Source organism: Onychostruthus taczanowskii, unplaced genomic scaffold (genome assembly GCF_017590055.1).
Source record: "Onychostruthus taczanowskii isolate IOZ18803 unplaced genomic scaffold, ASM1759005v1 scaffold8, whole genome shotgun sequence".
Classification (NCBI taxonomy): domain Eukaryota; kingdom Metazoa; phylum Chordata; class Aves; order Passeriformes; family Passeridae; genus Onychostruthus; species Onychostruthus taczanowskii.
In genome coordinates, this window is record NW_024505892.1 from 6629833 (window position 1) to 6645065 (window position 15233).

The 15233-nt window shown below is 38.5% G+C and overlaps 1 protein-coding gene across 8 annotated transcripts in view; it reads right to left on the minus strand.

Annotated features, from left to right (window-relative positions):
• Positions 1 to 15233, minus strand: part of PTPRK (protein tyrosine phosphatase receptor type K) — a 380562-nt gene that overhangs the window by 62348 nt on the left and 302981 nt on the right. For all 8 annotated transcript variants that reach the window (XM_041423851.1, XM_041423846.1, XM_041423844.1 and 5 more), the window contains exons 12-13: positions 9152 to 9425; positions 6248 to 6284 (exon numbers count right to left, since the gene is read on the minus strand). In XM_041423851.1, coding sequence (XP_041279785.1) covers positions 6248 to 6284; positions 9152 to 9425 — 311 coding nt within the window. The remainder of the gene's footprint in view (positions 1 to 6247; positions 6285 to 9151; positions 9426 to 15233) is intronic.

A 15233-nucleotide genomic window follows, 5' to 3' on the forward strand; every position in this document is an offset into this window, starting at 1 on the left:
TCACGAAAACAAAAGGTGGGACTTCTTTCCACTTAGTTAAAAGTGTTCAATTAGATGCAGAGAAACACAGTGACACTGATTTCAGGGTCTTAAACTGTATTCATGAAAGTAAATTAGCACATTTCTGATTTAGATGTTGCTGAATTTCTTCTGTGTTCTTTGTGCACCATTCTTTTCTGATATAATGCTCCTGTGTCCTTCCTGTCCAGGTGCAGTGTGAGCAGCCTTACTGCTCAAATATATTTTGTCTTCTATTCAGAATATCTCAGTGTTAGCCAGCTGTTAATGCAAGAATGAATAATTGTAAAGATTACTTCCTCTGTGGTAAGGTATTGCATTCTGTCTGTGCTTGCCAATGAAAAGAAAGTGTCATTCTGGCTGAAGAGTACTGTGTGTATATAAACACAATTTATAATTCCTATAGACCCTTTTCTTTTTTCTTGAAAACAGTGCTGTCCCTTCAAAGGGCTACTCTTCATTACAGCACACATGAGCCAAATTCTTGTCTCTCTGAGGCTGAACATGCACATGAGATGCCTGTGACAGGCTGACAGAGGCAGCAATCTCTGCCTGATCTGCCCCACACACTCTTCAACTTGAGGCATTGCAAGAGGCCATTTCAGCCAATGGTAGAGTTAATCACAATAGAAAATGAAAGTGTACACAGGCTGCCTGTGTGAAAAGGGGTTAATGTGACCAGTCCTATCAGGGGATGATAGTTTACCTTTTCTAAACACTTGTAATTTTACAATTACCGAAAGGTAAAAGTAGAAAAGACAAATGAGAGATGGTGAAAGAACAGTAAGAAAAGAGGAGCTGAAATATACCCCTGCACCCAGCAGTATTAGCAAAGGGTACTTTTAAATGCACATCTCTTATATGCAGAATGAAGGATTCTCAATTGCAGTTAAAAATCTAATGAACTTTGTAAAAACTCTTGATTTCTAGCTTTATGTCTCCATATTCTCTGCAATGGATGCAAAACACTCAATGCCCACATTCTGATTAATGAAATAATATTTGGAATAGGTGAAGAGATCTAATAAACCAGGCATAAAAAAATATGGCAATATATGCTGATCCTTGTAATCTATCAACATTCTTCCTCTAATATTTAAATATAAACTAGAATACTCTACCCGAATTCTTACTTCTAAAATTCTCATTCTTTAGGAAATCTTTAAGGACACTAAGATTTTGATCTTTGTGCATACATGAAAATACTCATATTACAGGTTTTGTGTCTAGAGGTGTCCCTCACTTAACTGTTTCTTTTAATAACCATCATCAAATATTCCATCAAGGGATCACACAATTTTTTATTTACAAGCAAAGGTATTACTTATCAGAACTAGCAGATGTGGTTGCTTGGTGAGCTACTGCAATTTCATATACAAAAGAGAAAAATATGCCATGCCAGTGTTCTGTTTTCACCTTTGGAAAGCTCAGCAAGTCAACTAAATTCTCCTCTTTGTGTGATAAAAGACATTATGCAAAAGACCACTGGAGTTTAAACATATTAAATGCTTTTCCTATGAATGAGTGAAAAAAAAATGATGTGACTTATGAAACACCTGCATTCTTCTTTATGTTTATATTGCCACTTGGGTCTCCAGTTCCTATTGTGATGGTACAGCTCAAAGTCATTGTAGCAGCATTGATCCAAACACAAAAACAACAGTGAAGAAAATTCCTTTCAGATACATTTAGCATCTGACATATTCTCTTCATTTGTGCATTAATTGGTAACAGACATTTTTGAGCATCCTGCAACAGGAGGTGATTTGACTTTCACAAATTTCCCTAAGAGCAGAAACATCATCAGGAGCAATTTCAAGGAAATAATTATTGTCTAGACAGATTTATGACTTCTAAAGACCTAATCCAAAGCACATTAATGTCAGTGGAAGGACTCCAATTGACATCAAAGGCCTTTGGATCAATCCCCAACTGCTGTGGGAATGAATTCAGAGCAGTAAAGATGGTGGACTAAATGCACACTTGGAGTTGAAATGTTACCACCCAGACCTCTTTATTCCTCAAATCAGATTAAAAAGTAATTTTCTGCCATTTCACAATTACTTCCAGATGCGCATCATCTCAAATGGCATTTTCTTCCATCTGTATGAATCAAACATGCATAGAGATAGAGAGGTTCTATACTGTCTGAACTAATAACACAAATGAAAACCACAAGGGAAAATAAGGTTGGAATTGATGAAGTTCTTGTTTTAAAAGCGGACTGAGAAACACTGGACTTCATTTATTTTTTCTAACTACTTTGTGATAGAGCTGCCAGGCCCACCACTTCTTTATTTACTGCCACAGTAGATGTCTTCTAATTAAATTTTCAATATTTTTCTCCAGCCCACTAAGCAAAACTAAAGAATACACATGAATCAGTGTTAGCCTCAAACTTGGCAGCCTGAGAACTGTCAAAAATGTCAGCTTCATGTACTCTGCTTAATAACAACTCTGCTGTCCCTTCTGTCCTCTTAAATGTATATTTATATGGCAAATAATTTGAAGCATCACTCTTCTCTGACCATGTTAGTCCAGTTTCACTCCCTTAGCAGTTGGTAACATTTTAGACCGTAAAATGCAATGCTGATGTCTTGTGTGAGTGGAAATCCATTTAAAGTTTCACACAGTCAAACTCATCTCCAGGATATGACAGATCAGTCACCAACATCATCTATTACTCTGAAGTGCACACACCTTCTATTTCCTTCAGTTTATCAATACTTTGGTTAGGCAGGTTTGGTTATCATGCATTCATTCTCTTATGTGCATGCTATGAATTACTCAATGGTCCCTGGAAACATTCCAAAAACGTGGGTATGGCCCCTGTGGATACGGTTTGGTGGTGAATATGGTGGCTAGGCTGATGGTTGGACTTGGTGATCTTAGGGGTCTTTCCAGCCTTAACAGTTCTATGATTCCACAGTTGAAATCTGCCTTACTAAGCTGCTATTAGGAAGTTCAAGTCTTTCTTTAGGAAATTATATATAACAGATATTTTTTAATCAAATAACACATATTTCCTAACTCCGTCTTTCTATTCCTACTGAATATCTCACCTGTTATCTCAGCCTCTGCACTCTTCTCTGCTCTTCAGAAAACAAGATTTTTTTTTTTAATATCTTTCTTCACTTACTATGTGTGGGAAACCAGATTATTAGTGACTGGGTAATCCTACTATCTAGATTTAAAAATTAACAAGGTATAGAACAATTCAATGTTATTAGGGGAAAAAAAATACACTGATCATTGGTTACCAAGAGTTTCAGGATGAGAAGGGGATTCAGCTTAACAGAAGAAGGCAGTATTTGTTAAAAGTGTCCAAGGAATTAAAATTGTTCAGTTAATATATTTTCTGGGCTACATCTGTAACTGGAAGTGGTGCTTTGGGTATGTTGTACTCACCACCTGTGGTACAAGGAGTTATTTTTAACATTGTTTCAACTTGATTTCCTCAAGAATCAAAGCTTATGTGAACGGACTGTGTACATGTCTGTAACTTTTCATACTCCCTCATAACATCTAATAACTCAGCCTGGCCAATTCACGCCACTGTGCAGAAGGGCAAAAGCTAATCATTAAGCTCCCACAAGTGCCATGGAAGTAGGTGCCTAGAAAAAGGGGCAGTCTTGCTGTTAGTCTAATTAAGGGCCGTCAAAGAATCACTGGCATTCATCCTTCAGCTGCAAGTACACAGGAACTTCTCAGGAAGCTGCTTTTTAAACAGGTGCTGCTCCAGTATTTTCTACCATGAAAAATTAACTCAGTGTATTTCAACACACCAGGCATTAGTATGTCTCTCTGTTTACTCAAAAGCATTTTTTCAAGGCACACCAAGAAGGAGCAGCAACATACTTTAGTCATGATTTGGCACCAACTTTTAGATGACCTGACACTTCAGTGCACTTGTTATCAGGAGCACATGACAGCACTGCACCTGGAACATACAGACCAAAAAACTACAAATGCTTTAATTTAAATTTGTTGGCTGTCATTAGTTTAACTCCAATAAACAAAGTATTCCATCAATTCCCAAAGGCAAAAGGCAACCTTGGAAATCATATGGGTGAAAGCCATAATGCATTAAAATACATGTAAAGCATGCTGCTAGGGAATTGTCCAAAAAAATTTAGTCAGGGATTAATTTCTCCAGCACATTGCTGTCATATTTTTTCCATCTTTATGTCTTATTGGTGTGAAAATTCACAGTAGATAAATCAGATCCTTGAACAAGATAGAAGTAAGAAAGTAACATTGCTGGTAATACTGAACTTCATTACCAAGGAGATTTTGTCTTAATGTGCACCTTTTATGTTGTTCCTCTCTACTCCCTTCCACCACAGCTTTTTAAAATTTTTAATGTCTTTTCAACACATTCAAGACAAAATTGAGTTTGGCCACCTCTAGGCTGCTTGAAGTCACAGGAGATGACACAGAACTACACACTACATTTATAATGGAATACATAGTTTAGACAATTTCCCAGATTTTAAACAGGTATGTTCGCTTTACTGGACTGCATTAGGTAAGGTGAGACGCTCCCTTTTTCCCTATTAAAATATCACAAATGTAACCAGACATCTCCTACACCAACAACTCAATGTGATCTTACACACTACATCAACTCAAACAAACAAATCAACAAACAAATCAGGGTAACCAGATGAGCATATACATAGACCAGTACTTAAAAGTATTCTTAAGTATACTTTTCTTCGAATACAACATACCATGGTATTACTTGCCTTCAATCAGAGTGTCAAGGGCAATATATAAGGCACAAAGGTAAGAAACCTCATACTTATTCTGCCTTTCTTTCAGACTACAGCCATCAGGGGGAATGTGGCTGTTGCAGCAGAGGAAGGAAGGTGTACAAGCAACCACCAAGAGGTCTCTTGCTACCACGAACATTCCTTTGAGAGTGGGGTAATGCATGTGGTTAAGCAAAAAATAATTTCCTCATATGACAGGTGAATTCCCTTCCTGTTTTATTATTACTATCCAGAAAATTTATTATGAGAGAGACCATTGTTTTCCTCTTCCACAGTCCTGCAATACTTTAAGTTATTTCTGAGCCTTTCAAAACCCTCCCTAGACCCAAATACTACATGCTTTTGGTACATAAATATTTACTTATGCAAATATATTTTAATTCAAACATTTAATATTGCCAGGTAAACATAAGAAACATAATGCTGACATACTTTTTACAACAGACTTAGCTCATGGTTTTAATTTCCAGTTTATATTAGCTTACCTCACTTGATGAAAATGCTAACACATCTTAAGAAGTACATTTTTTTTCTGATTTCTCAAGAAAACATTTGATTGCTACCATCTCATTAGAGACATCACCTTTTCATTTCAACAAGATTTAAATTGAGGGAAGTTATTGAAAAAAATGGGGCTGATGTGCCTCTGCAGTACATTAATACCTGATTCCTCCTATCTAAAGTTGTTTTAATGCTGAATATCAATATGCAATTAGAAAGAGACAACATAAGTGCTGGGCCTCTGCAGAAGACTCTTTGGGCATTTGTAAGCTCCTTGCTTGTTTAGCTGCCAGAGTTTATCAAACAACTCTCATGTCGGCACAATCAAGCCACCAAAACAAATGGTTATAAATACAGCCAAAGCAAGAGATAACAATAAACAGAACAACTAAGTCCTCATTTGAAGATGAAACAACGTTTTTGAGTGATCAGTATGTGATTAACCTGCTGTATATGGGGTCAACATGATTTATACTCCCAGCTATGCAGTCAGCCTTAGTCCTGCAACTCACTGTCAGAGAGAAGCTTTGCTCAAATCAACCCTCCCCGACGTCTCGCTAACACTGGAGCTCCTACTTAGGAAAATTAACTGTCATGTCCTTCATTTAAATAATTTCCACCCCTGCTTGAAAATAATTGTTAGTCTAACAGACAGTTTGCCCATGTGCACTCCTGTCTGTCTATCTGCTGCCTGCACTCTAAAAGTAGATCTTGAAAGCCATAGACAGAAAGGAGGAATAAAGAGGCGTCCTTATTTTATCGAAATTCTGTGTATTGCTAGAACAGTACTCTCTTGGCTCAATACCAAAGAATAAAAAGCAGCAGACCATTACATTTTAACACAATTGAGTGCTTCAAAATAGAGGGATAGTACTGGCTTTGCTTTGAACCTTTAATAGCAGCACCACGATTCATTTAAAAAGCTACCTTGTGTGCGGGGACGAACCTCTTACCTTTTGTAGCTATTCGAACACACTGAGTTTTGGTTTCCTGTTAAGGAAAGAAAAGTAAAGAAAACAGTCAGATCAAGGGCTTTTTCTTGCCCTCCCCACTCCATAAATTCACCTTCTTAGATCTACTGGTCAGCTGGTACAACCCAATGAGTTGGCTCAGGGCTCTAGGCTTAGCAGGGGTGGAGGCTGGGGAATTTTGTCTTGGTTGGACTGTACTGTCCAGGATAATAATGGGGAAAAAAGGTACAGGACAGCCCAAATACAACAAAATTTCAGGTTATTAAAATCAAATGGAAATCATGCCACAAGAATACAAAGAGAGGATGCAGCAGGAGGAAAAGGGAGGAGTGGTGCTTCTCTTTATGTCACAGCACAAAAATCCAGAGCTTGCGTTGACCTGAAACAGCACTGAGCAGCAAAGAAAATACATTTGCTCAGTACTGTCTCCAAAATTATGTCTTGCTACATCCTGACCCTCTTAAAGAGTCACCTGAAGCACACGAGCAACACGCTCCCTCATGCTTCTGGGTGAGGAATAAGCACAGATGCAGTTCAGCTATCCCTCTACATATGACACAGTTAATCTACAACCTATACTGTCTGCCTAGGAGACAGTGATTTGACAGCAATGTGCTTCAGAAGATGTGCTGCACATGAAAAGACAATCTCTGAGTAATTTACTACTCTCTCCCCTCAGAAGTTTGCCCAGCAATTAAAACAAATGAACAGAGAAATTACTTGGTTGTGCACAGTTTGGACAACTTGAACTGACAAGGGTCAATCATAAATGGGGTTTCTGACCTTACTGTACAATGTGCAGTCATTTTAAAGGAAAACATACTAAAATAGCATAAAGTTGTGTGAGCATAAGGTATTAGATCACTCTAAACAATATTAGCATGTAATTTGAAAATATAATAATGACAGTTTTACTCCATAAAATATGCTTACTCTAGTCCTCCATCCCTCAGCATTCCATCCCCGAATACATCCCCTGGCATCTGTCTCCTCTTCAAGATTCAAAAGCAGCAGGTAAAATACATAGATGCCAGTTTGTAAACACAGCTTGTAAAGAGCTAGCAAAACTCTAAGTTGAGGCACTGTAGGTGCTCAATAAGGATAATTTTTCAATCAAAATGAAAGCCGCACAAAGTTTACTAACGTAATCTTACCCATTCTCCCTAGTTACTGGATTTACTTGTCTGTTTCTGTGCAATATGTCTGGGAGGATCACGGAGTAACCTCCTCTCAACCCTACCTTATACTTCAGAGCCTACTTTACTTCCCTCTGCCTATTTTGGTGATCCCACTGGTTTACAGCAAAGCATCTGTTTAAATATTCTGCAGTTCAGATGTTATCTTAAAACTACTAGATCTCTGTTCTGGCAGAATGTAGTGCAGCTCCCTTCAAAACCTCCCCCTAAATCCTTGTAGGAACAAAAATTTGATCCAAAGTTTCAAACATAACAAAGAAATCAGTTTTAGGATTAAAATCTCTCACAAACTGAAATCAAATTTAAGCAAAAAAATACTGTGTTCTTCTCTCCTTTTCTACTTATCTGTCAAAATGTAAAAGCCAAAATAAATATCTAAATATATTTTGTACTTTCATTTTACTTTTCCCTCCTTTTTCTTTTATTTACCTGAGGGAATGAAAAATTTCTTTACAATGCAGTCTACTGAAAATCCACAAAAACAAAGGGAATTATTTTTAGCAGGTGAGGGAAATATGGAAATTGGTGTCTAGCAGTCACCTTTTATTTTGCTTTGTTTACTTCATATAGGTCTTTAAATAAGAACAGAAAAGAGGGAATGGTCTAATGAATGAGAAAAAAGGTCCAGTTTTCAAAGACATTTGTACCCGTTCTGACTTGATGCATATCCAATTTTCACAATCATTGGTAAAGGTTGAGATTTCCTTCAAAAGACTCCAAGGCTTTGCCTGTTAGCAAGGATTTGTTTAGTCATCAGAGTGACCCAAGCATAAGGAAGAGTAAGCACTGCTTCTGCTCCTTTCCAGTGGTTCTGGTGGATATATGTGATTATCAGTCTAGCCTTTCTAGTTCCTGTTTGAACTGCCTGTACACTTCAGTTTTCTAAACCATATATCAAAATATTAAATTTTAAATACCTAAAGCTTCTCTGTCTACCATATTTTTCCTTCTCACCAATCCTTTTCCTCTCCCTCATTTTTCATTTACAAGAGGAAAAACCATTCAAAAGCAACAGCCTGGGGCTTGCAGAGTCACAGTTGTTCTTTGCACCGGGAACCTCGGAACCTCTCTGCCTGACACTTCTCCTCCTTCCATATGCACACAGAGCCAGTAGCAGCACTCAGCAGCAGAGTTAAAAAGAAACACCAAGGAGGTAATCAAGGTGAATGATAGCCATAATTCTGCTGCACAGCAGTGCTGCAAACTGATGTACACTTTCTCAGAAAGACTCTCAAACTCATGGTGGGCCAGCAGTTACTTTTGCTCAAGAAAATGTTTACTTTTTATTTGATGTCCAGTGTGAGAGTCTTAAAATGTTTGCAATGTTTTACTAGCCCACTGAGCAGCCCCCATTCTCTTTATCCTGCAGTAATTTAATCTTCTGAAGAGTGCAGGTACTGAGAATTGGGGAAAGCACTGCAGATGTCATTTACTGAGGAGACAGTCACAGTCCTGAAATTACTTCCCTCAGACAATTGCTATGAGGTGCATTAAACTCTCATCTAGTAGCAGTTTCTATGACACGAGGCTGATGTGAAATGTGAGTGGCACACTGCCATGCTGTCACAGCACCAAGGGGATTTCAGGCATGCCACTGCCAGCACCTCCCACGTCCAACTCCAGCAGTCCTAGCTGTCACCACAGGCATGTCTTTGCCTCCTTGCAGGAGAAAGGTGGTGTCAGCACTTGCCTTCTCCACGCTGCTCATGGCCTGGAAGTAGATGTTGTAGCCTTTCCGAGGAGCCAGCGGCGGGTTCCAGAAACCTTGGTACGTCCTGTTGTCACCCACGGTAAAGGGGGCTGGCTCTGGCAGGTTTCCTGGGGGCAGCTGAGCAGCAAAGTAATATGGTGACCCTCCACTAAGGGCAGTCTGATAGGTGACAGGGATTTGGTAGCACTCCATGGCACCAGTTTCTCGCTTTGTTCGGTGCGGGTGCAGCTCTTCAACAACAATCTGGTAGGCACTGGTGAGACAGAGGAAAAAAGGACAAGATAGGAGATGGATGCAGAGAAGAAACAATGGCTGGAAATACAGCAAAGATATTTATTTCAGCTGTTGGAAAGAAGCAGCATCCTTTTTTTTTTCATGAAAAACAACAATAGAAATCCATACATGACCTCTTATTATTACTTTCCTTAAAACCTTTTTTTTTTAAGAAACATGGGAAAAAATGTGTTAAACTACAACAGATTAAACTCTTGGCTGATTGGAAGCAATCTGAAGTTAGCATTCTCCTTTGAAACAGTATTAGAGAAAGCTGAGCTTCAAGACCCAACATAATGGCTGCCTCCAGGCTGTGCTTGAAGCACCAATTTGCAGTTGTCATATCATTAGAGACAGAATGTGCTGACAGGCTTCTCCACCTCTTGACCTTGCTGTGGCTTCTATCTTGGCTCAGAGCTATGCAGATCTAAAGTACAAGTGACATGCTGTAATACAAGCACAGATGGACAGAAATCTGTCCATTCCACTGACATAGACTGCCTCATTCCTTTACAGTTGTCAGTGATAAAATGTTATGAATTGCTGAAGCTGAGAGTATTCAGCCCATGAAAACACTACCTCAACCTTCCAATACCTCTGTTGAAATAGATCATAGCTTGGTCACTTTTCAAAATCACCTGCCCAAAATAGAACAGGTAATTATAATTCTTCTTTCTTCTTTAGAGGAACTACCTAACTGCAGGATGTTACCAACTCATTATCAGCTTCCTCTGCTTTTCAGAAGTACAGAATTTACATAGTGAGAGCAGAAGGCAATCCTTCATTTTATAAGAAAAAAAAGGAGGTTTGGGGATTTTAAGGCATGTAGACAAGAAACCTGAAGCTTTTGAATTAAACTGGCAGACTTGTCTGTCTTGGGTTTGTTATAAAGCTTTCTAAACTGAAAAGGTAAAACTGAACCAAGTCCTCAAAGTGTCACTGCATTGCTGCAAGGACTCTGAAGGCAAAGACAGTCCTCCTCCTTTCAGAATTTGTGCAGCAGCATTAAATTATTTTGTCAATTTTCTCTGCTACTGCTGCCCAGAAAACCCAATAACTGCAGTGGCAGAGATAAAGTATGATACTGGAGAATGGAAGAAAGAGAAGAAGTAAAATAGGAAATTAGTTTCTCATCTTTCCTAAGCTGAAAGAAGATGTTAGCATCCCCTTTTCCTAGCATGTAAAAATTAAGGCAGGAACGCCTCTTTCTTCCATTTCAATGTGCCCAAGAAAGTAATCTCAGTTTTGAAAGTCCAGGTAGAAAGAAGAATGTAAAAAGAAAAAAAAAGTTAGAACTGGGGATGTTTATTTCTCATAAACTGACCATGAACTGAGCTCAGTTATACATCACCTTCTGTGATAAACTCCATGTATTAACCATCTCCAGTTAGTGGGGACTGTACCAACAAATCACTTACACAAAACCCCTGTATATCCAGCATATTTCTTTATGTCTCGAAATAAATGTACTAGCAAAAAAAAACCCAAAAGCATTGATATTTTAAAAACTAGACAGGAGAAAAAATATTTTTAAAATTTTTATTTATAATGTCCCAAGGTAAGAAATGACTACTGGTATTCATTCCCTCCCTGGCCTGGCCCTGGACTCAGGCAGGATAAAAACACGGTTTCAGAATTGGGCAGACAACCAGCTGGAGATCCCTGGGACACAAACACCACGTCTCTGCTGCCTGAATTCTGCAGTCTTCTCTCATCAGCTGCCAGTGGTCTGGGACAGACACAAATTCTGCTCTAAGAAGTGACAGAAGAGCAGGAAACTTGTCTGTGACACCCAGGGAGCTTCAAAGGAGAAAGCCAGCAGGGACAGGGCAAGGACAGCGCAATGCCTGCATGTGACAGAGGCAACAGTCCCCTGGAACAGCCTGGTTTGTCACACAGCTCCGAAAATGAGACACACCACAGTTACCAAATCAACCCCTCTTTCCCCCTCCATTTTACAGAATAAGGGATAAATGGGGTATTTTCATTTTAAGGCACATTTCCTTTTTAAGGGTCAAGTCTCTCTGGAGACCAAAACAAAAAATCAAAGATGAAGGGCATGAGAATCAAACTGGTTAAAAGCCTCTTTTTACAGCATTCTTTAAAAGAACACTGATTTTTGGATGGGATAAAAGGTATGGCAAAATTTTAAGCATGAGACCACAATAAAATGTGAAGGTTCTGAAAAACTTTCAAATAAATTAACTTATATAAAACATATTCCAAAAGTGCTTTTTGTACCCCTACATACGAAAATCTACAATATGTGGAAAATAAGACACAGCTATTGACTATATGACTACATATTGTAGTCATCTATACTTTGCAAATGACAGGAACTGTTTTAAGTCTCCAAGAAAGCTTTATTTTTAATTTTTAAAAAAATGTAGTTTCACTAAGTACATTTAAATAAAGGATTTGCCTATCCTCTTTAGATAGGTGATCTGACAGTATTTTTCATGCAGCATTATGGAGCACAAGACATGGAGGAATACATTCATTTACCTCTGGGCCCTTTGTGATACCATCTGTTTAAAGCCATTTACAAAACACTGCAGTGGCTCCAGAGCAGCACTGTTAGTCTGCGCACATAACAATGTTAGGAAAGGACACCCTGCTGTAACATGTAACAAGTCAAAGCTAAATTTGCAACTTGAAAAGTGGTGGGGTGTTCACTGGCTGCAAATGTGTTTTGATATCAGGCATTAGTGAAAATTTAACTATGTACTCTGCTTATCCCCGTGTCTTTACATATAACTAATCCTTGCTTCAATTATCTTAGGTTTTCTATACTTTTTTTTGGTTTTTTGTGCTGGTGAGAATTCAGTTATTGAGAGAGCTTTTTTTGTGACAGGAGCTAAGGGAATTCCTACAATAGCATTTTTCCATACAGCAAAGAAGGATTAAAATAGAGAAATAAAGAGAGAGGAGTGGAAAGCTTAGATGACAATATTCCTTCTTCTTGATGGCTAAAATAAATTCTGAGCTATTCTGAAGAGTAATAAAACTTTCAGAACCTGCTACATAAGTCATCAGGATCATAAAGGCTGAACAGTTGTCTGAGACAGCCAGGTAAGCAGAGAAATTTTGAGGATACAGCAGCTGAAGAGCTCCTCAGCTGAAATTCTCCATAAAGGAATTATTTCTCATGACAAAACCTTTTTTTTTTTTTTTTTTTTTTTTTTTTTTTTTTTTTTTTTAAGAAAACCCATACAGTACCTTGCTATTGACCAAGACAAGTGCAAACAGGTAAAGGAGGTCCCTGACGACATCTTCCTCTTTATCCCTGCCTGAAAATTCAGGTTCCCAAAGAGATATGACAGTGGTGAATGTTGTTCTTACTTTAGCCCTATTCTGACTAGACTTTAAATACCTGCTAGACATTTCTTTCTATGTGTCTAGTGGAGATACATCTTCCTCTCCTTTGACAAGCACCAGACTGACTGACGAGCCCAAGTTTCAGCCCCAGCTCTTGGAATTCTAATTGACAATGATTGTTTTAGTTGCTCCCTGCCATGGTCCCCTTAATTAATCTTGCTGCAAAATGAAAACAACCTAATTCTTCTTAAGAGAGTACAAGAAAAGCACTTTAACAATCAAATAAAATAAATTTAATCATTAAAAATTTACTCTGAATCTGATGTACACTCTTTGTAATTCTCATCTGCAGTAGGATTTGAAAACAAAAAATTGTTTTCCTGGTATTCAGTTAGGAACCTTCAGGAAAAACTACAGCAACAAATCACATCTTCAAATGAATCACCGAAGCACCATTGATTCTACCGACTGGAATCTCATCCACAAGATTGATGGTGAAACTATACATGCTTCAAAGTGAGCCTGAGCCATCCAGCTTTGTCTCCCTTTGCATTTCTAGTTTGTAATTTTGTTTTAAAATTCCAGGAGGCCATAAAGAATGCTAGGGATTGCACAATAAAACCTGACAGTGAAGGTATGATTAGAATCATGTTAAAACTGTGACAACTAGGGCAGCCAGGCAGTGTTTTAAAGAAATACAGCACATAGATTATACTTAAGATAAGGAACATCTGCTTGCTGAGGGGCTGTGCTGATGGGGAGGCTATGATGGAAATCTGATCATAGCATTAATCCATTTGTAAAAGCAAAATAGTATCAGACTAAACTTTTTTTCCTTTCCCTATTTTTTTCCTTTTCCTATTATTTTCATTAAAAAAAAAATAACCGACTGATATTAAATGAAATGACCATCCACAGCTACAGAGATAACAGGACTGGGTAGAAAAAAATTTTCAAAAAGCCAGCTGTATTCCTCAGGGTCAGGTTAAAGAACAACATCTGAGTCTCTTCTACTCCATCACAGCTGCAGGCACGGTGATCCATTTTTTCCCCACCTACCTAGTAACACTCATTATGGCAGTAATCCAGCTTTGTGAGGAAACAAAATTGCAGTATGGATGGAGTGAAGCTTCACTAAAATATATCATAAAGTTTAGCAAAATGCATTGAATCAATTCAGAATTTCAGTGTGCTACATTTATCTCCCTATTAAGAAGCTGCTGAAAAGTACCTGACTGCAATATGCATAGCTTCAGAAAAGGCAATAACACCATGTCTTCTGCATTTCCCTGGAGAATGCTTCTCATTCCAAATAAGGAATAAAACACCTGGCTGCTTTTAAGAATAAAGACCAAGTCTCCAGTTATGGTAAAGGACTTATTTCCTTGGCCTCTTGATGTTAGAAACTTGATGTTAGGTTTTAGAAATTAACTCAAGTGGAGAGGGAAGATGGCAGAAAGGAAGGAAGAAGTAGGCTTTTTTGAGAACACAGTCAAACAACAGTTTCTAATACCCTGTGAAACTATCACTACCAAACCATCTATTAATGTTTAGTGCACAGGTCCTTTCTGCCATCTTCATAAGCCAGAGTGACAAGCTCATGCCATTGGACTGAGGATGCTGTGAGGAAAGCTGACAGAATAAATGTAAGGTTTACTCTGCAGGTTTACTCTGCAGCAAGTTCCTCGTCTGCAAGTACAGAGCAGAGAAACCAGAACTTCTTGAGCTAGAGTGAGTAATTTTCTAGCCACATGAGTAATTCTTTAGCCACATCCCATCATGCTACCAGCTCACAAAACACCACCCCTCCAGGAGAGAAACCCAGGACCCAAGATTGACCCCCTGAAGATGTGTGGTGGGATTGAAGGTGGAAGTCTGCTGCTGTCAGCACAGGAGTGCCCTGGAGCAGCTGCTGTAAAGAAGATGTGCTCCACTGTCATCAGTGGATGCCAGTGGTGTACGGCAGGCATGCTCTGGGCAAGAATCTGCCTCAGCTCCTCAGGTGGCCCGACACAAGACTGAAAGGATGTGGCATGGATTATGTGACAGACAGATATCACATTTCCTAAAAGCTTTCATTAGGGACAACACAGGACACTTGGAAGTCTTTAAAAGCACCTACAAAGGCATACAGTGAAGCAAATTTAAGATTTGGGAGCATTTTCAAACTACAAGTCTGGATTCCATGGTATTAATTTAAAAATATCCCTATTTTAAGAATCCAAGCCCTGCACTGAAAACAGCCCTGTTCCCCAAAAATCCTAGGTTTGCCCTAGAGAAATTTCTCAGAAATGAATGATATGTGGGATTTCAATTTTAAATATAACACATCAAAATCTCATATAAAGGAGATGAATCTGGATTCCCATCTATGACAGAATATAAATAAATAACTTGACAATATCAATCATAAGGGTGATCATATGATAAGCACATAAAAATGCATATAGGTATGTGACTCATCCCCCCC